Source organism: Podarcis bocagei (genome assembly GCF_964188305.1).
Source record: "Podarcis bocagei genome assembly, chromosome: 3".
Classification (NCBI taxonomy): Eukaryota; Metazoa; Chordata; class Lepidosauria; order Squamata; family Lacertidae; genus Podarcis; species Podarcis bocagei.
This window is the reverse complement of record NC_138127.1, coordinates 62,810,010-62,837,083: the sequence shown is the minus strand read 5'-3', so window position 1 is coordinate 62,837,083 and position 27,074 is coordinate 62,810,010. Positions and strand designations below refer to the sequence as shown.

At 41.2% G+C, this 27,074-nt stretch overlaps 1 protein-coding gene across 4 annotated transcripts in view; it reads right to left on the bottom strand.

Annotated features, from left to right (window-relative positions):
* SLC35F3 (solute carrier family 35 member F3) overlaps positions 1-27,074 on the bottom strand; it is a 96,435-nt gene that overhangs the window by 38,809 nt on the left and 30,552 nt on the right. Inside the window, exon 1 of one of the 4 annotated variants that reach the window (XM_081186226.1) lies at positions 1,888-2,157. The exons of 2 other annotated variants lie outside the window; for them this stretch is intronic. In XM_081186226.1, the coding sequence (XP_081042352.1) occupies positions 1,888-1,963 (76 nt within the window). In that variant the 5' untranslated portion in view covers positions 1,964-2,157. Of the gene's footprint in view, positions 1-1,002; positions 1,560-1,887; positions 2,158-27,074 lie in introns of those variants that run through there. One more of the 4 variants, XM_081186227.1, reaches the window with a different exon arrangement.

Sequence of the window (27,074 nt, the reverse complement as noted above, 5' to 3'; positions counted from 1 at the left end):
AGGAGTAAGTCACAGTGAAATAAATAAAACTTACTTCTGACTCAAGACATGTAGAGTTAGGGTTGCAAGGCTCAAACCTTTTCTTACTCTCTCCTGAGCCATGTCCCTGCCTCCCCCAACATTATAATCTGACCCATTCTCTTTTTCTGATTTCCTTACTCTTAAAGTCTACTATTACTAGTTTCAATTATTCATCACTTTATACCAAAGAAAAATGAAGACTCTAAGCAATTTAGAACATGGAAAAAAATACAAAACAGTTAAAGCAGTTAAAAGCCAGGTAACAACAATGAATAAACAAAAACAAAAACACAGTAAACAAGATTTCTTGAAATGCTCCTCCAGCCACAGGGGTGCCAGCTTCGTGCACACAGTTGATCACATGATGCAGTGCACACACACCATTTGAATGGCAATGCTCATCAACTTTGGAGGGGCCCAGCGCCCTCAAATATTTTATGGGGGGGCGGGGTGGGAGAAGGGACCTCGGCCCCTAGGAGTTGGCTCCTATGTCTAGCCATATAGTAAAAAGGTCAAACCTCACCCCACCCTATGCTTCTAACGGCAGAATCAGCACTTTCCATCACAGTTGCAACAGTTAACTTTTCCCCTTGGCCCCTCTATCTTCTTCTTCGCCTTTCATAATGTCCATCTTTCTCTTTCCCTTCGCCATCCCTGATTCACCCATGCATCCTTCCCCCCCTCCCTTCACAGGCGCCCTTCAGCTTCTTCCTCCTGCCCGAGGCTTGAAAGCATCTCCTTCTCCCCGCCCGGGCTTTTCACGGGCTGTTCTCGCGACGCCCCTCTTCTCCCAGCTCCCTGTATCCACGGCACAGGCCGGCCAGCCTCTGAAAGCCAACTTCCAAGTTCAGCCGTGCGGTTGCCTCAGCTCAGCAGAGCATCTCTCGGAACTGCTGCAGCAGCCCAACTTGAAATACGGCAAGGCTCCCCTGCCAACCACTGGCATCATCCATCTGCCTGGCTCGAACGGGTCCTTTTTACCTGGCATCACAGCTGCTTCACACACTTCGGTGAGCCCAGGCGACCCGACGCCTTCTCATACAATTGCGGGCAGAGTTTGGGCTTCGCCTATATCCAGACCCGCATCCTCCGCCCGGAAGCGTTTCCAGAAAGCTCTCCCCTCTCCCCAAAAGGACCAGGACACCGGAGGAGACAGTTCTTAAAGAAAGGCGAGAGCGCAGCAGCCTGAGGGCAGCATCTTTGGCTGGCGGCGAACAGAAGGACGCGGAGTTTCTTCCTCGGAATGGATGCCCGCCAAAATTACCTCACATCTTCTCTCCACCCAAACCCCGAAGCGGAGCGTTATGATGCTCCATCTCCCACTGGTGACGCCGGGCGACGTGGGCTGCGCCCCTGCCAATGCACCAAGTTCCCTCAGGCGCCCCCGGCTCCTTCCCGTCCGGAGGAAACGCCTCGTACCTGACGAGAGAACTTATTGCGGAGAGGGGGCTCCCGCTCCGCTCACTTTTCTCCCGAGAGAGAGGCGAAGGGAGGGAGAGAAGAGCCGGAGGAGACGGGCATCCCCAAAGCCCGCATTGGCGAAAGCTCCCTTCTGAGGGAGTCCAGCGCCCCCTCCTCCCTCTCCCGAGCCCTTCGCCGGCACAGCGGCGGAGACTGCAGCAGGCGAAGCAGCCCGCCGCTCAGCCCCGCGTCCCCTCAGCCCCGCCACGCCCGCCGCCGTCCAGCCGCCGCAGAGCAGGTGTTCAGCTTCCCAGCGCAACCCTCCCCGAAGGAGCTCGGCGCGGCCCGGCGCCGGCGGGAGCTTTCCCGCCGGCAGGAATGCCGCGTTCCCAAGGCTCGTCTCGCCCTCGAGGAAGCCCGCTCGGAGCACTAGTTTTGCTGCAGAGGCTGGTGCGCCGAAATTACCTTCCACTTTGGTGAGAGTCAGCACGGGGCTGTTGCAGGCGCTGAGAGGGGCGACCCTGGCCGAGTGTTTCTTCATGATGAGCCCTTCCGCCAGTAAGAGCCCGCCAGCCGAGCGCCTACATCCTGACGCCGGCTGGAGCTGAGCGCTCGGCTCCCCGGCCCGCTATCAGCCCGCCTCGGCGGCAGCCTGCCTGCCTGCCTGGCTCGCCCGGCCTCGCGTACCTTCTGCTGCTGCAGCAGCTTCTCGCCGCCTCCTCGCCCGCACGCTCTCCTTTACTTGCAGCAAACAAAACGTCACCAGCCCAGCCATCCCCTCCGCCCACCCTCCCTCCACCGGCGGCGGGGCTGGAGCGCCGGGCTCTTCCACACGCTCAGGGAAAGGCTGTCCCCGTTAACAGCCGCAGTTTAGCCTTGGCTGGGTATTCCCGCAAGTGCCCAGAAAGACCGACGAGTTCCTTCCAGGCCCAGCAGAAGAGAACGAGTCCTCAGAGGCAGCTGCGAGGCTTAGAGTTTGTCTCGCCTGTTAACCCAGTTAATCTCTGCAGTAGGTTAGCCCTTGCTATCAGGCTGATCCAGGAACTGTAAGGTTCGTCTGAGAAGCTGAGTTCCACGAGGGCAGGGATACTTTGCAATCCATTAGAATGCCTCAATGTAACACTATCCAAGGTACATAGTTGGTGTTCTTCCAATTCACGTATGTATGGTAGGCGTAGTCTTCGCTGAGATATTCGGTAGCTGCTTAAGTGTGTGGCCTTATCTCTGAACGCAATAAAAATGGAACCTTTTACTGTATTTGCACAACCAGTTTCTAAGTAGACCACTCTCATTCCAAAATGAAATCATCTTTAAGCAATTCAATATGTTCATAAAGGCGGTTTTTCTGTAACTAGCTGTTTAATTAACACTTTAGTGGAGCCAACACACTTACTGCACTTAGATCCAACTCTGAAGCAATTATGCTTGCAAAAAAAAGGTTTCCCATAGCTGCCTCTGTTTCTTCCATGTATTTACAAGCACACAGTTTTACTCGCGCCTTGTTTCCATGCACACCTGTTGCAAGATGGGCATATGAGCCCCATTGTGAGATTTCCCCACAGCTTCAGTGTGCCTCTGTTTATACAGTACTAGCATCATGTGAGAAGAATGAACTGTGTGGGATCCCTGACTCCACATGATCAACAGCCTACTGGGATGAAAAAAAGATTTCTTAGCAGAAATCTGAAATTTATTTGAAATTGTATATCTTTTCTTATTGGGAATTTTTATTTTTGCAATCCAGTCTTTTTTAATATATATAATTACAAAATAGAAAGCAAAAACTACAGCATTGCTCCGTTCTTCAAACCTAACAGTTTCAAAGATACCATAGGAATTTTTTTTTGTTTTTGTGGGGTGGGGGGATCCATGTTGTTGTTTTTACATAAAATCCAGCAACAGTTTTTTCCACTGGGCTCCAATTAACCAGGCGCCTGCTGGTTGCATTCCTCTGTGCTGCTGTTCCTACTTCAGACAGCTGTCTGTCCCCCTTGTGGTTGGAGTTTCCAAATAGCAGCTGAAAAACTAAAGTAAACAAATGCAAGAAAATGAAGTAAAGCCACAGCCAGCAGCATGTCAGAACGGTTGTGGCCAGCAAATGAAATGCTGGTATGTGAGGAGATCAGTCCTTTATACATGCAGCAACTAAATTTTAAAGCCAATGTGTTCACACTATAGAGCAAGAATAGTGGCACAGATCCATTTACAGATATTCATGAAGTATGTAAGGTTCAAAATCCTTTCTTGGAGATCTTTCAGGGAGGACTATTTTTCCTACTGGTACTGCAAAGATCAGTATTTCCTAACACACATAGCTGTCAACTTACAGATTTGAAAATAAGGGACCAGCAGCCAAAATAAGGGACCTGAAGCCTCACCTGTTCCAAGCACTCCAGTCTTCCTGTCCTCCTGCAGTCTGGTCAAACTCATGCTGGTAGCTCAAGAACACTGTCCAACCAACTTTGTAACCAGAGGTTCAACTGAATACAATCTGAATCACATGCACCACAAGGCCTATGCAGCCTCACCTTAAGATGGCTCCCCGGCCTGGCTTTGCACTGCAAAGTTTGCAGCAGCACGTGCAACAAAATGGTGTCCAGCATTCAAAAACCCCCTCAGCTTGCATTAACTAGCCACACACCAGGCATGCAAGCTCCACCCCCCAGTCGTTCTTAGACTTCTTATTGGGTGAGCAACACAGCCAAGCAACACAGCTGGAGCATCCCTGGCTGGCAGGGAGGGAGGGAGAGGAGCTGCTTCCTTTGAAATTTAAGGGACATCATTTAAGGGACATTTAAGGGACATCCATCAATAAGGGACAGCAGTGGGACATGGCGCTGGAATAAGGGACTGTCCCTTCAAATAAGGGACACTTGGCAGCTATGCTAACACATCATAACTGGTATTGAGGTAGCAACAGCAGCAGCAGCATGCTTAAACTATTCTTCTTATTTAATCACCTTCCACATATATGTCTCAATACAATGTACAAAGGAACAAGGGCACTCTATGGAATGTGAGCACCAGCATCCAAGCCACCTGTTGCCACCTATTCCACTAGTAGTTTAGACCATATTATAAGGAGTGGGTGTCTAATATCAGCAACTAACTTATCACCATTGCCAATTTTTATCTGTACTTCATAATTCTTGACATGTCAGATTAATTTTTTTGAAGTTAGTTGTAATGATAGGACTAGTCACTGATCACAGGGCAGAGATGCATATGGTGAGATAAATGTATGCTGTGCAGAATTTCTGGATCCCCTCTTTGCAAAACCAGCCCCATTCCCTGTGCTAGCCAATAAGCCACCTTAGTGGCTCTGCTTGTCTTCCATTGCTTTACAGGGAGCTGCTATGGGTCTTGGGAGTGTGCAGCACATAACCCACTTCCCCATCTTTGAAGAACAAGATGCACTGAAGTAATTAACAATGATCTTAAACTAAGTTAAATCACTTTAATGGGACTGTGGCTCAGGCTGTTCGCCAATGTAGACATAACAGTAGGAAACTACATGCAAAAATAGTAAACTACTCAGGAAGTAGTCACCATTTTCTAAATAAGATCATCATACATAAAATATTGATATGACACACTTCTCCATTGTCTTCTGAGACAGTTGGTTGCCAACATATTTGATAATTATCTTATGGCCATAATCTTTCTTTCTTTTAAAAATGAGTGTACTTTTTATTTAACTCCTCTTCTGATTGTGAGATCACTATATTATGATTTCAAATTTTCATTCAGCTAACTAGTGCTGTCCATGTATATTAATTTATAAAAGGAAGGAGACAAAGGAAGGGTTAGCACACAAACTTTACACTACAAAAGGTCTTATATTTTACCAGTGGCATCTCCACTTAAAAGGATCAAGCATGATGATTTGCATTCTTGACATTGGTCTTATTTAAAAAATGACTGGACATAAGAAGGTAAAGAGATTTTTCTCCAAGTCCTGTCCATACATATCCTTATTCTTCCCAAATAATGTTGTAGTACCACAGTGATTCATGATTTCTGCAGTCTCACAACCTCTCTAACTCTAGCAGTCACTTCAATTTTACTTTTTGATTATGGCAAGTACTGAATCATTAGTTCTTCAGAATTGCATTATATACCAGGATATATTGCATGCAAGCATCACTGTCATCAAGAAAGGGTATGCTGCATTATTTAAGTGAAAAAATACTGAGGTGGGTGGGTGGATGGATAGACAAACAGATGATAGGAATAATCATTCATTTTTTGGGAAAGGATAATGAAATTGTATTATTTTCTGTATCAAAGTATGCAATGGAGAAAGCATGTGCCAGTCAATAAGTGAAGCGCAGCTACTATTCAACATCAATACAGCAATTCTTCTACAGTATATTATAATGCAAGTCCTGACAAAAGGGATCCTGAGAAAGCTTTTAACAACTCACATTGAATGAACACAGTGCTCTCATTTTTAAAATATAACAACAACCTTAAGATCTTTTCATATGCCAACTATCATATTTGTTACACAAACATTCTTCTGTATACAAGATTAACATTCAGTGTGATGGATACACAGTTGAAATATTAGCCAGCCACACACAGGACCATCCCAAGACATTTTGTCTCAGGTGAAGGACAAGAGGACACTCTCTCCTAATTCAGAAGCTTACCAGACTGGCAATTGAATCTAATGCCAACACTGATTATGGGATGGGATAGCATCCCTCAGCCCACCTGATGCAGCATGCTAAGCTAGGAGGCCATGTGGCAACAGAACGGAATTACCAGGGGCTGTTCCTAAGCATCTACCACCTGAGGTGGCTGCCTCACTCTGCCTAATCATAGGGCCTGCCCTGGTCACACAAGATGGCCTGATCAGTAACAAAAGGTTCACATTTTGCCTGTAATATTATAAAGCTGGCATCGTCAGTCACTGATTGGTTGTACATCCTTGTTCCCACAGTAAGCCGTACACATGGGAGGAGAAGGAAACAATATTCCAGATGTATAGGAAAATGTGTTTCACACTTGGGAACATAATGGTGGTTTTAGACATGCAGAAGTTGCAGCAGAATGCAAAGACCAAACTGACCACCAGGCTCCAACAGCTAGCCCATTTCCCTAGCTATCTCTAAGTTTATATTTTCTCTCCACCCTGCTACTAGGAGTCCTGTCTTCTTCAAGCATCCACCTCCCACTCCTTCTCCAACCCATTGCTCCATTTAATGCCACATTCCTGTGCTTCTCCTCAATCTCCTTTCTCTTTATACACTGGAATATAAAAATACATTTGAATCTTGTCACTCTGAAAACCTGCTTTATATACCAGAATGATGGCATAAAAACTGTGGGAAAATATGAATCACACAGACAGCATGATTGTTGCTTTGGCTGCTTGGTGCATGACTCAGTAAGAAGCATTGTAACGTATTAACAGCTGCCTTAATGCTGCTTGAATGCCGGCAGAGAAGCTTAACAACACAGAGTTTTAAAATACTAACTTAAAGATTTATGCATGACCTCCTTAAAAACTTGCATCAGCAAAGCAGTCAACATAATGCATGTATTGTTTAAGGACCAGACTCAGTTGTGCTCAGTGAATTATCATGTTAGACATCAGCAGAATCAGGCATTCTAGATTCAACAATAATAAACCTGAATACTGCATTCATCTGAAATTTCAGCTTAGCTTTTTTCCAGCATGGAAGCTGCCCTTAGGTGCTAAGCATATGGTAAATTACACTGTTCCCAGCACTGACAGAATGGATGAGGTTTCCATACCATTAGCCAAATATTCAAAAGGACTGGAGATGGGTTATAATATCCATAAAATGAAGGCAGGATATACAGGCAATAAGTCCTGCTACATTTAAAACAAATACTTCATAGTACAACATTTTGCTGTCAAAACCTGGGTTTTCACTAAATACTAAAACTTCTTACCATCAGACTCAACTGAAATTAATTATTACTTAGATAAGTCTAATTTTTTTGATTAAATATTATATATTATTTTATTTTGATTATATATTTATTTTTATTATATATATTGTGGTGTTTTATGTTGAACCTGTTCTGTGAACCACCCTGAGCCCTCTGTGGTTTAGGGTGGTATATAAATTTAATAATAATAATAATAATAATAATAATAATAATAATAATAATAAATGCACAATAGTTTTTGCTAAGCCATCTGTGACCAGGAAGTTGCTTTGTGGATTCAAATCCATATTTTGGATACATAGAACTAGCAAGAGCTAGGGAGCCATCCACACCAGTTTAGTATTCATTCCATATTTTTGTTAGTTCTACAACTATATGTCATGTGCAAATGCAACTCACAACATAGGAAGCTGCTTTGGCCTATCTTGCTGTGTATTGTCTACACTGAGTGGCAGCAGCTCTCCAGGGTTCCAGATGGGGGGCATTGCCAACTCTACCAGGAGAAGCTGGGGCTTAAACTAGGGACCTTCTATAAAGCAGATGCCCTATGGTCCTTCCTCATGAGCTGATTTGGAAGCCAACTGTTATTTGTGGTTGCCCACAAAGGACTCTGGCCCAGCAGGTCTCAGTATAATGAGAAAAGTGAATGAATCTTGTACTGCTTTGTCATTTGATTATAAATTTGCATAAGATACTATATATTTGCATAAGATATCGTTATCTATTAATATATCATGCAAATAGCTCTGGGAAATTGTTCTGACTACACATAAAAAGCTGTATAGCAATCTTTATTTTTTAAAAACCAGGTATAGATTGAACTTTTAATACTGGTATTGATAACTGAAAAGGGCTGCAGACAGAAGTGTTTATCAACGTATAGCTATATGTATAACCCCATTTTTTTTTAACTGCACTGAGCCTGAGGAAAGCATTCCATGTCACTCAGAAGCTCACATACCACATCATGAACTGTCATCCTGATGAAGGTCTTATTTTACTATCCTTGAACTTTCTTGTTCTTCAACATGTGATCTTAAAAGTTCCACTTTAGCTAGGTATTTACCACTTAAAACACCTTTTTTCAGGATAAAAGTTAGATGAGTTAAATGCAGCAAAACAGGACTGCTGCTCTAAATTTTGGTATTTTGCACAGGTTTAGAGTTTGAAATTTCCATATAAAACTATCTCTCTCTGTTCTTCTGCTCAGATTATTTGGTTGATTTATCTCTGAGAAAATTCTACTCATTTTGCATGCAGAGGATTGAAAAAAAGGTCTAAAGAGTTGTTGCTTTAAAAATTTAGCCTGTTGACATTTTCAGCTTGGTGTACGGAACCTCAGTCAGAATGTAGTCCTCCAGGGATATCTGTCTGGCTCTCAGGACTCTGCCCGAGCCATGTCCCTTCTACAGGCCACACCTCTCACTGGACCTGGGACTACATAATGACACCTACGCTTTTTCAGCTGCACTGGCTACCAGTTCATTTCCAAGCTCAGTTCAAATGCTAGTTTTGACCCTTAAAGCCCTTCACTGCTTGGGACATAGAACCTCAAGGACCACTTGCTTGTGCACAGGGGCATCGTGTGAGTAGGTGCCAGGAGGCTGTGGCCCCTGGCACAAATTTTTGTGGGAGTGTGAACCAGGCACCCCCCCATAGGGGTCCCCAGGGCAGCATGGTGCTCCTCTCCACCTGCCAAGGGCTGCGTTGGCCCGCTTGGCTCCCTGCTGTGTCGCCCTGCTTTGTTCCAGTGGGGGTGGGGTCGCTCTGCCAGCATTGGCAGCGAGGGTTGGGATGCTGCCTCCCCCACCAGGTACACCCCCCCGGGCACCAACAACTGATGCTACGCTGCTGCCTCCATATGTGTCTACCTATAACACCAAGGCCCTTCTTTGGGTGCTCCCATTATGGCAGCTATCTACAGGGGAAAGGGCCCACTCAGTGGTGGCACCCTGACTGTGGAGCCCTCTCCCTGAGGAGGTTCACCTTAATGTAAATTGGATGACCTTTTTATTTCCCCAGCCTTTAAAATCCTCTCTATGCCGCTTAGGTTTTTTTTAAAAATTCCATTTACTCTTTTCATGCGTTTCTTTTATATTTAAATGTTTTCATGTTTTTGTTTCATTTGCTTTATCATAATTTCATACCCTCCAACTTTCTCTGATGAAAATAGGGACATCCTATTCAATACTAATAATAATGATAGTGGCAATAATTTTATTATTTATACTCCACCCACCTGACTGGGTTGCCCCAGCCACTGTGGGTGGCTTTCAACATATATAAGAACATAATAAAACATTAAACTTTTTTTTTAAAAAAAACTTCCCTATACAGGGTTACCTTCAGGTGTCTTCTAAAGGCTATATACTTATCTCCTTGGCTTGGAGGGCACATAATTCCATAACCTCCAACATTTCTCTGATGAAAATAGAGACGTCCTAAGGAAAAGTGGGACATTCCAGGATCAAATTAGAAACCGGGATGGCTTCTGTAAATCTGGGACTGTCCCTGGAATACAGATATACATGGAGGGTCTGTAATTTAACTTATTGAGTAAGCCATTCTGGGAACTTTTTGGAGGGTGGGCTATAAAATAAATAAATAAAACAAACAAACCAGGTATATAGGTGTCCACAAACAAAACACAATGACCTGAAGAACTAAGTACTGTACTCCTGTTGCAAAGGTTGCTAAGATTCAGTGTAACAGCCCATACTTTCTCTACAATTTAAAGCCTTGACAAATCAAGGATGGACACATCATATTAAAAACAGCCATGGAAGCAGTTTCAGGTATGTTCTCATTTCCCCTCTGCTGAACGGCAAGCATTAGTACTGTGCTTTCATTATTTTTTACCTTGGACCTCTAGCCTTTAGGGAAACCCTACAGTGCAAATCCAGAACACCTCTTTTATTTTGGAGACAGTTTCTGCTATATTATTTGTAAGAGCAGCTGCTGAGAAATGAAATTTATGCAGAGAAGCTTTATTGCATTATGTCTAAGTTTAATATTGAATTCTGAAGACTGGCCTGATTAGGAAAGAACAAGACGTCATTTTTAATTTCCAACTGCTCATTCCACAGAAGCCACAGTGGGAGACCGGAATTAATATATTTTTTACTACCGAAATGCAGTCAGACTGCAGAACATAGCCTATTTCAGGACTGTGCTGGTTGTTACAGTTTAGTTTTCAAATAAGATTTTTGTCCAATGCATGACAAACTGAAAATCTATTTTAGAGACAGCCAGGTACCTTTAAGGACATGTTGTATTATAATCATGTACACATACCTTCCCAACTGGATGTCAAGGTAGTTATAAAATCTGTGTGCATACATTCCCAAACTGTGTATTTTGTTTGATCAATTAATTTGTATACATCATAGAACTCCAAATTAGCTTTAATTGTACAACCTGAATTTGCTGGTAATTGAATTCCACCTGGGAAGGCTACTCATGAGGAGTAGATTCAAGAGATGACTGCAGGCAGCTACATGCAGCAAATCCTTTATCAGCTATTAGATACATCCTTTATGGTAAACTGATCCAATGTTCCTTGCAATGTCGATTCAGACGTTACACTGAATATTGTGGGGAAATAGGTACTTCTTTAATCAGAGACTTACTTTTCCTGTAACAAAACAACTCCACCCAGAATGTGAAGGAAAGTATACTAGCATAAGACATTTGATTTCATGACTATACCTTCAATTAACTCCCTGTTATACATTAATTTGACTGCAAAACACAACCAAGTTATTCCAGAAAAATGACTTATCAGCAATTCTTAACCTTTTTTGCAACATCATTGCTTTAACTACCAAACAAATGAAAAAAAGAGAAAAAGCTATCTACAGATTAGCAAGTGCAAAAGCACTAAACATGAGGGCATATCATTGGATGAAGGGCAGTATTGGAATTTAATAAATAAAAACGTATTAAAATGTTCAGGTGATAACTCTAAAATTATAGCACATGATCAGTGTTATATATTACATATATTCATCCCTTAATCCATGCTCCCTCTGCAACTGCTTTCCTAGTATTGAAGACCTTCAGAGAAGTTCATTAGAAATCTCACTGATCGTCTTAAAATGAACTTCAGAGTAATTAAAGGATCCATTATTTGACTAGTAGCCTAATTATAAAGTCCCGTTGACTAACTACAGTGTACATTTATAAAAGTCTTTCTAAAGAGAAGTTAACAAAGCTGCTGCCTATATATACCGTTTGCAACACCTGAATCACCTGCATGTGCTAATCTCATAATAATCATTGCATCAGTTAATGGGAGGCTTGCAGCATGTAGCTTAGACCTTAAGTGTTGCTGATACTCTAATTCTACTTATTATTGGAGGCTGCAGAATGAGCTCTTTAACACTTGACAGCCTACCCAGCTTTGAAATTGCATTAGTGCAGTAGAACGCCTAGGGTTCAGGCAACTTGGGATGCAGCAATTGCCATGGGGCATCTTGCCAGATACAAGGTCTTGCACAAGTTAAATGTGGGCACAGAGGATAAATCCGTCAGGAATAATGCAGAACACAATCTTATTCATTTCAACAGGATCAGACCCCTCCCCCCTCTATGCTATGTTGAAATGCAATGCTCTTTAACCTCGTTAAGGCTTAGGTACATTAAAACCAATTAACTCAGAGTGTACCAAGCCTGGTCAGGTTAAGAAACAGAAAGCAGTAGTGCACTGCTGGTGGGAGTGCCACAACTGACCCAGTGCATCTATGCAACCTCACCACCACTCTGCTATTGGTAGAAAGCCTGTACTCAGTTGTGCACTAGACCAGTAGACGTATGCTCCTCCTGTGCATATGATGGAAGCTGAACTATGGAGCAAATACAGTGGTACCTCGGGTTACATATGCTTCAGATTACATACGCTTCAGGTTACACACTCCACTAACCCAGAAATAGTGCTTCAGGTTAAGAACTTTGCTTCAGGATAAGAACAGAAATCGGGCTCTGGCGGCGTGGCGGCAGCAGGAGGCCCCATTAGCTAAAGTGGTGCTTCAGGTTAAGAACAGTTTCAGGTTAAGAATGGACCTCCGGAACGAATTAAGTACTTAACCCGAGGTACCACTGTATGTGTATGCTTGATTCCCATGATCCTTTCATCCTAAAGGGATCATGGGACTGAATCTACATGCATATAGATGTATGCAAATATGTGCCATGTCATACATTCTGTGTGGTTGGGGGCATGGCACACACATGTCCACTGCTCTGCCACTTATGTATACAGGATTCTTGCCTCACCTGTGTGAACCAGCCCCTGGTTTCATAAAAGTGATTTCATTATATCGGATTTACTTTTATTGCTGCAGCATATTTTGAGAAGGCCAAGGGCATGTAGTTAAGATGCATTTTTGACAGCTCTAATTAAAAATGTGACTGAGCTCTTTTTATTACCTAAATAGTGTGTCTATAAGAGACAGCACAGTTGTACTCTGCAGCAGATGTAATTTGGAATATTTAGCAAGAGTGCTTAAGAGCAGAATTCCCTGAACAGCAGTAAACCAGTATTCCTGGCAACTATGCATCATATAGTAAATTCACTATACAATTACAATACTGGGCTAGAAGAACAAAAAGAATGCTTAACCTTTGGCATTCCGTATAATAATAATAATAATAATAATAATAATAATAATAATAATAGTTTATTATTTACACCCCACCCATCTGGCTGGGTTTCCTTTTGTTTTCAGATACAGTACTGTGATAATCCCTCCCTATGTGACACTCCCCCCCCCCCAGATTCACAACTACCACCTTAGCTTGCCCCATCCCAATAAGCATAGTGTCATCAAGAGGACACTACTGCCTCTGCCCACCCCGTTATGGACCATTGCTGTGTGAAGGCAATCAACCAAGGTAGATGATGTTGTCAAGCATGGTGCCCCACTGGAAGGAGCTCATTGGCTGCATTGTTGCTTGCAAAAGACACACTATGACAGCAAAGTGTATTACCATAATACTACCTTGCTGCTTGTTGGGACGCGGGTGGCACTGTGGTCTAAACCACTGAGCCTCTTGGGCTTGCCGATCGGAAGGTCGGTGGTTCGAATCCCTGCAATGGAGTGAGCTCATGTTGCTCTGTCCCAGCTCCTGCCTACCTAGCAGTTTGAAAGCATGCCAGTGCAAGTAGATAAATAGGTATTGCTGTGGCAAGAAGGTAAACAGTGTTTCCGTGCAGGCCTGAAAGCGAGATGAGCACCGCAACCCCATAGTCGCCTTTGACTGGATTTAACCGTCCAGGGGTCCTTTACCTTTACCTTTTTTTACTTTGCTGCTCCATAAAAAGAAAGAGAGTGAGGCATGCAGAGTATCTAGAGTTGTTAGGCTACATGAGTTTTGGTGTACTAGGGTTCTTCTTTATGAAGGAATATATATATACTAACAGACAGCAGTTAACTACTGACTCCTAGACCATCTTGATCCTGCAGCTCCTTCTTACTACTATTTTCAGTTACCTGCTCTGCCTGCTCTGAGCAATGAGGGAGCAGTTACCTCTGCAAACACCTTGTTCTTTTCCTAGTTAGCAGATACAAAACTCAGTATGGTATTGAATATGTTGATTTGGTAAAAATCATATAAATGTATTTATGGAAAGAATGAAGAAATATTTCCTGCACTTTGTTAAAGAGAGACAAGCCTTCTTATGACGCCTATGAAGAGACATGGCTCTTTTCAAGCCAATGTCCCATAGCATTCTCCATTTCTGCTGAAATTCCATTCATTCAGAAATGCTGCTAATGCAACATCACAGTCAATGAGTCTGAGCCATCCTATATAAAATTTAATTTCTTTTTCCGATTTGTTTAGTAGGCACCAAATACCCAGCCACTTAACAATCTCACTTCAAGAACACCCACTTGCATACATTTGTGAAAGAGGGAATAAGTAATGAAAAGCACACATGAAAGGGAAATAAAGATCGGCACAAGGAGCAAAGCAAAATGAAATCCAAAAAGGGTGCTGGCTGGTACAACACATCTGTACCCAGTAAAACCTGGAAGGATCTGATGCACATTGTACTACTTAATGCAGCTACATTAAGTAATATAATAGTCTTAAGTACTGAAGTACCATCATAATTGGTACTTGTACTGAAAATTATGTGATTAAAAGAGCACTGGGAATAATTAAAATACGATCAAGTTTCATGCAGACCTATTATGCAGAGACTTCCTTTAGGCATTCTGTAGCTTGGCCACCAAGGAGAGCACCAATGAACCATTAAGCTGACATAACAAATCAATCCACTTGCCAGAGAAACCAGTTTGAGAGGGAGAAGGAGATTGTGCTTGCAAGGAAAATTGCTATAATTTTGAATTTTGTTTCTGGTTGACAGGGGTGCTATGTGGTTTCTTAACTTTATAATCCTGGTGGAACTGAACAAATGTGTTAATCTAATACTGCTTGCATGTTTATTATGGCACCCTCATATTACTTACCTGGCATGCATGTTCCTAGATTTAAAATACCATTAAGTCACCGCTGGTCACTTCTTAATGTGTAGACTACATTAAGGATGCTGTATTTTTCTCTCTCTTTGGAGAGGGGACAAGTAAACCCCATCCTGCATAATCAATCACATGACAAGGAACACACACACACCATATGAATGGTAATGCCCATCAACTTTGGGGAGGCTACTCACTCAAATATTTTAGGGGACCTTGGCCCCTCGGAGTTTTATCCTATGGCTGACCTATGGCTCCTATGACAGTATATGGCAAGCATATACTGGCTTGGATCCAAAGAATCTCTAGTGCAAGTTCTTCTAAATGCCACTAAACGGCCTCGGTCCTGTATACCTGAAGGAGTGTCTCCACCCCCATCGCTCATCCCGGTTCTCTCATTGCGAGAAGTGAGGTTACAGGGAACCAGACAGAGGGCCTTCTCGGTAGCGGCGCCCACCCTTCAGATGTGAAGGGAAAAGGCAGCTATCCTATCTTTAAAAGACATCTGAAGGCAGCCCTGTTCAGGGAAGTGTTTAATATTTAATGCTGTACTGTTTTTAACAGTTGATTGGGAGCCGCCCAGAGTGGCTGGGGAAACTCAGACAGATGGGCAGGGTATAAATAATAAATTATTATTATTATTATTATTATTATTATTATTATTATTATTATTATTATTACTGCCTCTGTTCTGGGTCTTGTGTCTCCTATCACTGAGATCTCTTCCATCTGAACATTTCCCCTCAAGACAAAACTTAAGTTTCCAATTTTGTTTTGTTCGGTTTTGAATGACTGCATTTATTAAATGACTTATTGAAACCACTTTGGATGAATGCTTGGTCACCCATTTGTTATTTTCGGATCCAGTACCTAGAAGAGTATATAAATACTAAATAACATTGGAGACTCTATTCTAGATTTTCTAACATTAATGTTTCTCCACTTTGGGTAATGCATTTATTATTATATTGTACCCACATTGTCTACTTTTATTATTGAAATATACATGCAATATGGTGGACCACATATCCCAACCTATATAAGCTGGATGCAATATAGGGCTAACTTGTGTATAGTGCTACTGAAATGCCACATTGTGTAACATTACTTGCATATTAGTGTGTGTTAAAATCACAGCTAAGTGGTGCTACTTTAAGATAGTCATATCTGTAACTCTAAGCAGCCACTGTGTGAAATATATATATAACACCATGTGTCTATTTTTACAGTTTCAGTGTTGCCGCTATTGATTTTCTTGACTTTTAGAATATGTTTGTATATAGTGCTTTTCTTCTTGAAAAAAGAGTGCCTGTATTCACCATGAAGTTGGTACAGTAAGTATCACATTTTTAACCAGTGCTTTTCTTCTGGGGTGTGCGCCGGTACTGCGTACCCTTGAGTACTCCCAGGGGAAAAGAGCACTGCTTATATGCCATATTCCATAAAATATGATTGCCCTGCGTCAAAGTTCCACTAAAGAGCATGCACATGGCACACAAAAAACAAACCTTTCAAAAATGTTATAATGTACAAAAATAAAACAAACAAAAAAGCCCCAAACCAATAATACATTAGAACACACAGTAGGAGAAAAGCACACTGTCAAGAAAGCCTAGTCTTCTGGTGCCATCTTGTGTTCAAAAGTCATGTGCTGATTTTCTGAGCACAGACTACGTATCTTTCTGGCAGCAATGCTATCCAGCATTTCAAACTTAGACTGAAATCCACTGCACTATTACTATCACTTAAGATAAGGTTACCAGATTTTTTTTAATGAATCCAGAGACACTTTCCAACTTCCTACTAAACAGATGGATTTTGTCAGGGGACTGATTTGTAAATCCGGGGACTGTCCCTGGGAAACGGGGATGTCTGGTAACCTTAACTTAGGAGCCTTTGAGGAAAGGGATTTTTCAGTGTCTGGGACTTATTATGCCTTTTGTATTCTCGGCATCTCTCCCAAATTTACCTGAATGGGGTAAGGTATGGCAGTTAAACTGTTAAAAATTGATATATGCTCATAAAACAGAGATCTCCATTTGCTTAGAGCAGAAAGTCACACACAGGCTGTGCCGATTCCTCAAGTCCAAATGGCATTAGAGAATTATCACAAGATCAACATTGGTAAACTTTTACAATGAAGTGTTTCCCTAGGGTAGGGATGGACTACATGCAGCCCTCCAGATGTTGTTGGATGAGAACTCCCATCATTCCCATAATTATTGGCCATGTTGGCTGGGGCTGATGGGAGTTGGAGTCCAATGACATTTAGAGGGCCACAGACAGTAGGACCACAATTATCAATGTATTTGTGTGAGAGGCAGATCTCCCTTTTGAGAGAAGAGGGTAAAAAGAGAGAGACCTAAGATCCCTATTGAAAGCAGAGGGTAAACAGTCAACGGAGAACTATTGGCTTAGGTAACAGAAGCAAGAAGCAGAGTGAAATCATGCACATGTGAAATTAGACTGCCCCAGCATCTTCCCCTCTTGATTTTACTGATTTGGGCCAATTTGGATTCAAGTTAAAATGATTGGGTTTCTACTTCTGTAATTTATTTATCCTTTGGCATTTTAGTAAAAGGGCAGAATTAAAATCTGATGTTTAAACTAACCTTCTGCTGCACTTGACAAGCATATTTTGGTGTTTTAGTTATAATATCACAACCCATTATTTGTACCACTGCAGGAAAAGCATGCAGTGTTCACATCCCTTTAACTGGCTTTAAAGGCATTAAGGGAAAATGCTCGCTGCTGTTAAAAGGCTGAAAAACTAAGCAAGAATACTGGTGTCTAGACTTGGTAGTCTGCTGGATAAGGGTCAACTAACTGCACCTTGGCTAGATGGAGGTGCTGTGGATGGTTGGTTCCTGAATCCAGATACAGTGGTACCTTGGGTTAAGTACTTAATTCGTTCTGGAGGTCTGTTCTTAACCTGAAACTGTTCTTAACCTGAGGTACTACTTTAGCTAATGGGGCCTCCTGCTGCTGCTGCTGCTGCCACCACGCGGTTTCTGTTCTCATCCTGAAGCAAAGTTCTTAACCCGAGGTACTATTTATGGGTTAGCAGAGTCTGTAACCTGAAGTGTCTGTAACCTGAAGCGTCTGTAACCCAAGTTACCACTGTAATGATATTTAACATAACAATGCCAGGATGTTTGTGTTATCACCAATGCTTTCGGAAAGGACACTCTGCCTATTTTACAGATATTAAAGTTGTCAGATTCTGTACTTTTTGCATTTCATTTTCACTCACTATTTACATTTCCCTCTTATGCATACCTGCTAATTTAGGATGACACTTCAGAAATCTGATAAAATGAATTTTTTTAAGTGCCTAGCCAATAATTAATTAACTTTTTAAGGTGCCACAAGACTCTGTTGTTTTTGCAGCAAAGAATATGCGTAGATAAGCAGAGCTGTCAAGTTGCAGCAGGAAGCAAGGTATGTTATCTGAAGAAAAAAGCCACTTGTGACTGACAGATATACAATGAATCATTCCTATAAAAGGAAACTCTTTTGACAATAACAGAAATGGAAGAAATCTGAATTTCTGATAAAATGGCACTGCAGATCTCTGGCTAATCCCATCCGCATCTATGGAGCTGTGTATTTCCTTTCTGGTTATTCAAAAGCAGAGAGAGTACATAATGCACAAGCTTTACTAAAATTACAGATAAAATCTGATCAGTCACTAAAATATGAGGCAAAAGCTTGCACGAAAGTTCTGCATGTTCCCAGGAGCTTCTTATGCAGCAGGAAGTGTCAGGACAGATTAAAGAAAGTGCATTCCCCCTTTAACCTGGACGTTCATGGAAAGAAGCAGAGTATCCTTATACTTTTTTCTATTAAAAAAAATTCCTGTTATCGTCACAAGTGCAGGAGGCTTGTGAAGAACCTTCAGGGCTAGTTCACTGAAGTTAGAGCAATTACCCAGAGAACCAAAGATGTGACCTCATTTTATCTCCAAAATAGAGAGAATTGCCTTTTGCACACATTGTTCTTATTGCAACATGATATTGCAACATGCAAACAGACTGAAGACGTTTGTAATAATAATAATAATAGTAGTAGTAGTAGTAGCAGTAGTAGTCTTTTCCTTGAAAACAGCTCTCATTGGGCTACTTGAAAGATTTAAAAAGGGCACTGGCAGATCAATGGATAATAAAATTTAACATTTCAGAGATAGGACATTTTTCTTTGTTTACAATATTGAGGTTGAGTTACTTTAGATGGGAAGAAGGGAAGAAGACACAAGTGAGAGGAGGGTAAAGGGTGGAGAGCTATGGATGCTGGAGAAAAGGGAACTCTGTTGCTTATTTAAAGTTCTAGGTTCTATGTCTCACACTTTAAAAAATTGTTGATGTTTTAAAAACTGAAAACATAACAAAAATAAAGAAAATAAAATTTGTGAACCACAACACGTCACAGCCTGCAAGGACTAAAGTACAAAGATGCAGAACAACTGCAAAGGGATAATAAAGCATTTACAAAAAATCACTTTGCAAACAATATGTCTAAAAATAAAAGCATTCTTCACTTGTGAGTTCCTCCATTACTGCAAATAAAGGTTCTGTAAAGTCCTAGGTGAGCCATATATTTGCATATGCTGGTGGCACTGAGCAACTGTGTGCCTCAATATTCATATAAGAAATAAAATCATGCCATATAGGAAAAGAATGGTCATTCAAGCTCAGTGTCTTATATTTCCAGAGAAAAGGATTTCAGAAAAGCAGGGCGGGGAAATATCTCTTCCTTAAAGAGCCTCTGCCAGTCACAATGGGCACCATGGGACAGAGAAACATATGGTGTAAGTCAAGAGTTTTATATCACAGTATTTAATTAAATGGTCTCCTGTGAGTCCCAGTGCCTGATTGTGACAATATTTCATAATCCATCAAGATCTTTTACTAATTCTGAACTCAAACATATGTTCAGTAGTACTTTGTGGCTCATTTATCATGTGGCAAATGCACATTACGTTAGTTGTTTTATCCCTGTTATATAAACTATGTGTCTGCATTTCTGTTTCATTGCAATGAAGAGCTGCTCTCAAATCCAGCACAGTCACTAATGTCCTTTCACTCCATAAATCTGTGGGATCTAACATCCGGCTTCTAAAATTAATCAGTTGTTGTTGTGGGGTGTTGTTGGCCCTGCTGCAGTGTCAGAATCAGGCCTGGATCAGAAGGCTCAGACCCAGCAGGAGGAAGTAACTGGGGGTGTGTGTGTCCCTTTTTTGCCCTGACTTTAGCTTCTTTGTAGGGGAGAGCAGGGGTGTTGGCTCTCCCCTCTGACCTTCTTACTGAAGTGAGAGCCTCGGAGCAGGCTGGGGAGGGCTATGAACAGCTGAGTAGCATGGCTGACTAGGAGGCGGTAGTGACCAAGCAGGCGAGTGCAATGTTGCCGCTTAGAACCAGGTGCTGCCTTTGCAGATCTGGAAGTTTCAGACCAAGAAAAACAAGGGGAAAAAATAATTTTGTAAGGGATAGCACTTGGGTAAACTCAACCATAGGTGTCAGTAATACTCCATTTGTGATGTATAAAGTCCTGGATCATTCTTTGTTTCCCAAGGAGCCTCAAATAGAACACAATAGGTAGAAAGGATATGTACCTATGTGTGTGTACACGCGCACACACACACACACACACAGAGAGAGAGAGAGAGAGAGAGAGAGAGAGAGAGAGAAAGAAATAATGTTAAACAGCCTCTCTCTGAGTAGGATCATCCTTCAAAACACACACACACACACACACACACACACACACACACACACACGACAAATATGTTACCTTTTTATTCAAAGTGGACCTTGAAGGCTTGTTAATTTATTCCACTGCTTTCTTGCACACCGAGAAAACAATTCAGAGTTACTAAGGATTAAATCATTGTTTCAATTTGTTCTGAATACATATCACTTGGGGAAGGCAAACCAAAGGGGGCAGGAGAGGGTGAACCTGAAACTGATGAACTGCCAAGTCCAAAGCCTTGCTGGTGGAAGCTGCATTTTTCATTCCCCTCTTTCTGCAGTGTTTTATTTTTTTTTAAAAAAGAAAATGATTTTCCTCCCCCAAAGAGGAAAACAAAAATTTTGTGCTTGAGGCAAACCACAAAATGGTGCCCCCTCCCTCTTGCCAGGGAAGAAGGGGTGAATGAAGATCTACACTGGGAACAAAGTGTTGGGGAGGGGTAGAAAAAATCAACATTCCCAAGCGGCTGAAGTGGAAATCATAGTCTGTCACAGGGGATGGTGTGGTGTGGGGAAGGGATTCTGAATCATGCTAGCCAAATGTAGACTCCAGGAGACCCCAGAAAGCAGCGCCTGCCATTTCCTCCCTAGGGGTGGGAGGAAACAGAGACCTATTTGGCAAGAGGCAGCTGTATTGGTAGCACTGGGTGGGAAGGGCTGCCAGAAGGATGCAGATGTAGCTGGCAGCAACAGCAGCATTGTGGAATGCATTCCTTGGAAGCCAGATCTGCTGCCCCCCCCCCATGGATCCTGCCACCCAAGGCTTCACCTCACCTTGCCTCATGGGTGGGCTGACTATGTCTACCACTTGTGGAGAGGGAGAGGTACACAGTCCTATGGTCCCTAGGATGCCCTTCCAGTAACCACTGAATTGTACCCTTATTTAGGATTCTAATGCACGCTCTTTAACTTTCCTTGGTTAGTTGAAAAATGTAGTTAAACAAGGCTGCTTGCATCCAGATCAGGTTGGATTGGTTATATCATCATGCATCTGGTTTAGTATTTTTCTTATCTACAACTATCCTGTTCTATACTTTGGTGGGGCCTCCCTGTCTCCAGGGATCAATCTGAAAATAACTAGTAAGTGTGAACATTATTTACTGTGTCATGGGATACAACCTTAATGTCATTACATTCAGTGGATATTTTTGCTACTGGAGTGTAATTTGTTAGGACTGCTCCCAAAGACTCTAGAAAAAAATATTATGCCAAATCTGCACAGAAAACACTGCAGGAATATCATCTAAAATACTTGTTAAAGCTCCACTAACATCTCTGATGAAGAACAGGAATGACAAAGGTTTCTAAAATATCTTTTCAGATTTGTAAGTTAGAGCATCACTCACAGCCAATTGAAAAGGGCATTAAATTTTTGACACATACAAAGCATGTCATGTAAAACAGCCTAGTTATACTCTAGTCAGAATTTACTTTTTCTCTTGTGATGCTACAGTTCAACAGAGCCAGCAATAGAGAATAGGGAGTAGGCTACTTAAAATTTCATTGCATGTCTCAAGAAACTTTAATTTTCTGTTAGCTTAAAACTAGAATGCCACCATTTATCTGAAGTTAAATTAAAACTGGAAAAGTGGATTATTAAAATAAAATTATTTTAACATTATGTATTAAAGAAAGCAACCTGAGAGGCGCAACCTTGCATTTCAGGAGATAATTACTAAGACTGTTGCCCATTCAGGAGTCAGCTGAAATCAGACATTTGTTCAACTAAGTATTTTCCAGAACAATTAATTCTAAGTCTCAAGCTGACTCCTAGAGATTTCCTAGGGCCTATTCATACATTAAATATAGGAGTTCTAACAAGAAATGGGGAAAAATAATAATCTCTGTCACTGTTTCTCTCATGGAAAAAAATGAGCCAGTCCTTTTTATGTCTTATGTTTTATTGTATTTCTATATACTTTTGTATATCATCTTGATATTTTTTATGAGTGGGCTGTATATAAATATTTAAGAATATTTGAAACACTAAATGCACAACTAGATATGAGGAATGAGATCCATGACAAAAACCTTCTGCAGTTGTTTTCAAAGTTAACAGCAAACACAAACACACTTGTACACATACATACACATGCAAGTCAGATTGGGACCACAGCACCAGGAAAAGATATGGCCTAAGCCTTTCCCCAGTATGGTTTTCTAAGTTAATACCTTCCCTTTTGGAGGGAAAGAAGACGTTTAGCAAAAATACTTCACTGGGTTTCCTTTTTCCTTGAAGAGCAGACATAGCATAGTAGCACAGTACATGCCTTGCATACGTAAGAACTTTATCCAGATTAGTATCTGACTCTGTTGGTTGAAAGAACCTCAGGGAGTTATTTGCAGCACATAGCACTGTGCTAGATGGACAAGTGGTCTCCGACTCTGTGTACAGCAGATTTCTAAGTTAAAAACTGAAAAGCACAAAGTGTGTACATAATCATTCAGCAAGGATTTCAGGCCATCATATCCTAGTTAAATTAAACCACACTGCAGTATCCAAGAAGATATTTGTCTTAACTTGTGCATTGCCAGTATACTTGATTTTACCTCTCAGGCTTACCGGTTTGCTAACAGGAAGCTAATATATATATACACGGTTGCACTGTGTCCATCGTACTTTCTCAATTGCACAGATCTAGCTGCTTCCAATTTTCAGAATAGTTAAGGCGGCTGCTGTCCATGTTTTCATTGTCATAAGAAAACGTAAGTGCTTTGACTGTTGAAGAAAATGCTATATAAAAAGTTGCTATTTATATTATCCAAAAAGAGTCCACAGCACAAAGAGCAGGAGGAGGAGCAGAGTGACAGTGAGAAATAACAAGGGGTGACTTAAAGCAGTCAGAAGAAGTTCAACAGAAGGCTCCTTGTAGACAGGAGTGGAAGTAAATGGTTCTGAACAGCAGGTACTCAGTTGCCTTTTCATCTCTTCCTGCCAGCACTGGTGAATCACGAACTTGGCTCCATAATGGGATGATGTTTACTGAGTCAAAAGGGTTCACCTCTACTACTGCGGATGAGGTCATGAGCACCAACAGCCAAAGAGAGCATTGTTTAAAGCAGAATGCAACTGAGATTTGCAGAATCAATAGCAAAGATTGAGATGCTATCCAACATACTGCAGCTGGTTGATCAGTGCTTGCTGTTGACAGAGTATACTTTAGTTCATGCTTCAAGCCATCCAAAATGTAGCAAGGGAAAATACAGTGTATGTTATGAATGGCTAATTCTGACTATGGGTTATTCTGGGACACAACAGGGCATGTAGAGAGTGAAGTAAAGGAATTATCATGCTCATTTATATTAGACAGGCATACTGGCTATGGAGCTTTCCATGAGATTGCCTTCATGGTTAAATTAGACCCCCAGCTGCATTTGAATGCTAACCTATTGACCTTCTTTGCTAGACAACACTGCATACACAGATGAGGCAACCTGGTTTGAACAAAATGCTAGCTACATGGAATATTGCCTGCTGAAGTTTTTATATGTTCCTGCCATCATAACTAAACCAGGCTGCTCAAATGCACAAAAGTATGGGATGACAGGACTTATGGATCATCAGTCACAACAAATTATGGGGTTAGCAAGCCCCCCCCCCAAATCCCGGTCACTCAGGTAAAGTGAAAAAGATGATCTGAGTAAAAAAAAACCCAACCACAAGTTCAAAACAAGAAAGCACTTGGACTCAGCAAAGTCAAGATGACAAATCAAAAGGGCAGCTAATATTTTGAGTTAATGTTGCATATAAATGATAAAAATATGCCAGAGCTAGAGCTGATGAGGCATGCAATGAAAGAGTCTGCAATTCCAGGTACAGAAGTTGAAGAACACCAGACACAGTGGAAGAGGCCCAGAGTGCATGCGAATCCAAAAGACAGAAAGCATCTGAGGCAACAACTTGCAAGTAGTGCTTCACTGTGCAAAGAAAAGCTTGAGGAGGAAAAGCGGAGGAAAGAGGATATGTTTAACTAACATGGAGCTGGTGAGTACAGTATTTTCAAGTTTCCATTTTCTTTTATTTGGTTACATTTGCTGCTGCTGAAGAAACTATGAGTGAAGTAGTTATTTCATTCTACTTAGCATTGCTAAAATAAATTGGGAAAATGTGTAAGATATTGGTGGCAATAAATATATAAATATATAAATATGAGAGCAATTAAATACTAAAGTAGGAGAAGTGGAAGGTAATTTTTGGCAATATATTTTGATGATGGGAATGTCCCATCTTGAGAGAGGCACAGTTAAGAGCAGCATCTAAATGGCTGCTAATACCATCAGTATTTTAAAAATGGCAGGTGTAGATTTGTCTTGGATAGGCAGCAATAAGAAAGGTACATAGATCCCTGTCTGGTGTGGATGTTGAACGTTGGAAAGAAATTATTTAGGTATCAGCTGAATAATGACCCACACTAAACTAGAAGCCCCTGAAGTGTTATTATTAGGTTATACCCCTGTTTACATAATGCATGACCTAAGAGAGCTAATGTTAATTTTTTTTGGGGGGGGGGATCTGTAGAATAAGAAATGGGTTCTAACCATAAAAAATGGTTGATTAAAATTTGGCAAATAATTTTCTATTAAAACATCACACCTACTCTGCTAGTATGCCCAGTATTTAATCAAAGAAGTTTAAAACAATAAATGTAGAGCATTTGTTTCATTTTAGAAAAATTGTTTGCTGGTTTACAGAATGTATGGTAACATGTTGTGTAGCTTGTTCCTCTCCTCTGATTCAGTTACATATTTGTATTTCTCTTTAATAATAATAAAAAAATTCCAAGGTAAGATGCCAATGCTTTGTGGAATCTTAAGTGATACTGACTGGTTTGATAGCAATTGTGACTTCACTGAAGATTAAACTCACTTTCATCAAAAGATGCACCATTTTTAACTCTATTTTTTTAAAAAATGAACTGTCTTCTTCTTATTATTTGCCAGTCCCTTTAATGATTTTTGCATTGTTTTTAAAGCTGTTTTATAGTTGTACACCACCCAGGTATTTTCTGATACAGCGGTCTAAACTTTCATATATAAATGTAAATAAATCACTCTCCACTCGAACCACCCAAAGATGGAACAGTCTTTCCCCTCTAAATGATCACGTACCTTCTGTGATATGTCATACCATTTCCCCACCCAGTCTCCACTGTGACTGGATACTATCCTCCATGTGTTTGATCAGTGACAAAGAGGGAGAGTAACTGAAATCAGTCCAGTTGTCTCTTCCTACACAAGATGAAAATCATTATCATATTCAACATCAGTTATGTGTGAAGAGGACTTCCGGGTATTTGCTCCTCAGCCTATGATGAGAGCTACAATACTTGTTTTCTGCCTATACCCTGATATGTAGCACTCAGGCATGACAGCCAAATTCTTCAGGAAATGGGGAATGAAGAGCAGCACTACTGCTTAAATTAATCAAAACACATGCACAAGATAAATACGGGATCCATGGTTCCACCCAGTTCTACCAGCAACACATGGTGCACAAGCTGTTGTGAGTGACCTTAAGCATAAAGGAGATTGTGTAGAAATATTTTAAAGAAATAACAACAAATCCCCAGGGTTTGCCTCACTTGTCAAAAGCTCAGGCATTAGATTTGAATCACAGCTTAAATTCAGAGATTACAAAGGTCAGTTTGGATGAAGGAATTAGCAGCAGCAAACTGTTGCCTTTTGCTTCTCTGACTTGCTCTGAATGCTTTCCTAAAGGCATAAAAGCACAAATCCCTTCTATAAATCTTTATTTTGCTTTCTGAACATTAAATTCCCTGCTAGCAATTTTCGTGGATTTAGGGTGGGGTGGGGGGTTGTTGTTTTTTTATATAAAAAAGGTCTGATTTAATTCCTTCTGTGTTTTGTACTATTGACATTTTTAGGAACAATATTGCTGCCTTTGCATCAGAATTCTGAATACATCTGTTGCCTATTAAAATAATGTGATCAACGCTATTATTTGGCAAGACCATTAAGTCCAAAGTCAGGCTTTTACAGCAGTATAACATTGAAAACATTAATATTAATAACATCATTAATAAAAAAAGCTCATACCAGCTGGAAGGGCGAAATGAAATAAATCACAGTTGTGTTTAGTTAATATTTATAATCCAATCATCCATTGTCCCTTCCTACAACTCCCTCTTTCCTACATCAAAGTCATAGGTAAGAGTTTGAAGGACCCAGGACCTCTAGTCGAAGTCCCTGTCTAAAAGACCGGATGATGATGATGATGATTACACCCTAAGGTCCCTCACCCTAAGGCCCCAGGGTGGATTACAGCTATTAAAACATAACATTAATATTAAAATGCAATAGTAAAAACAGTTTAAAGCAACTTACAAAAAATAAAGGTGGGTCCTAAACATATAGACCTCAAGAGTCAAAAGAGGTGCATCTTCAGCATTCTCTGAAGTATAATGAAGGTGCTGGGGGTGGGGCGGGCAAAAACCATGCCTCTAAATCTGGCTAGGAGTGGCTAGGAGCCCAC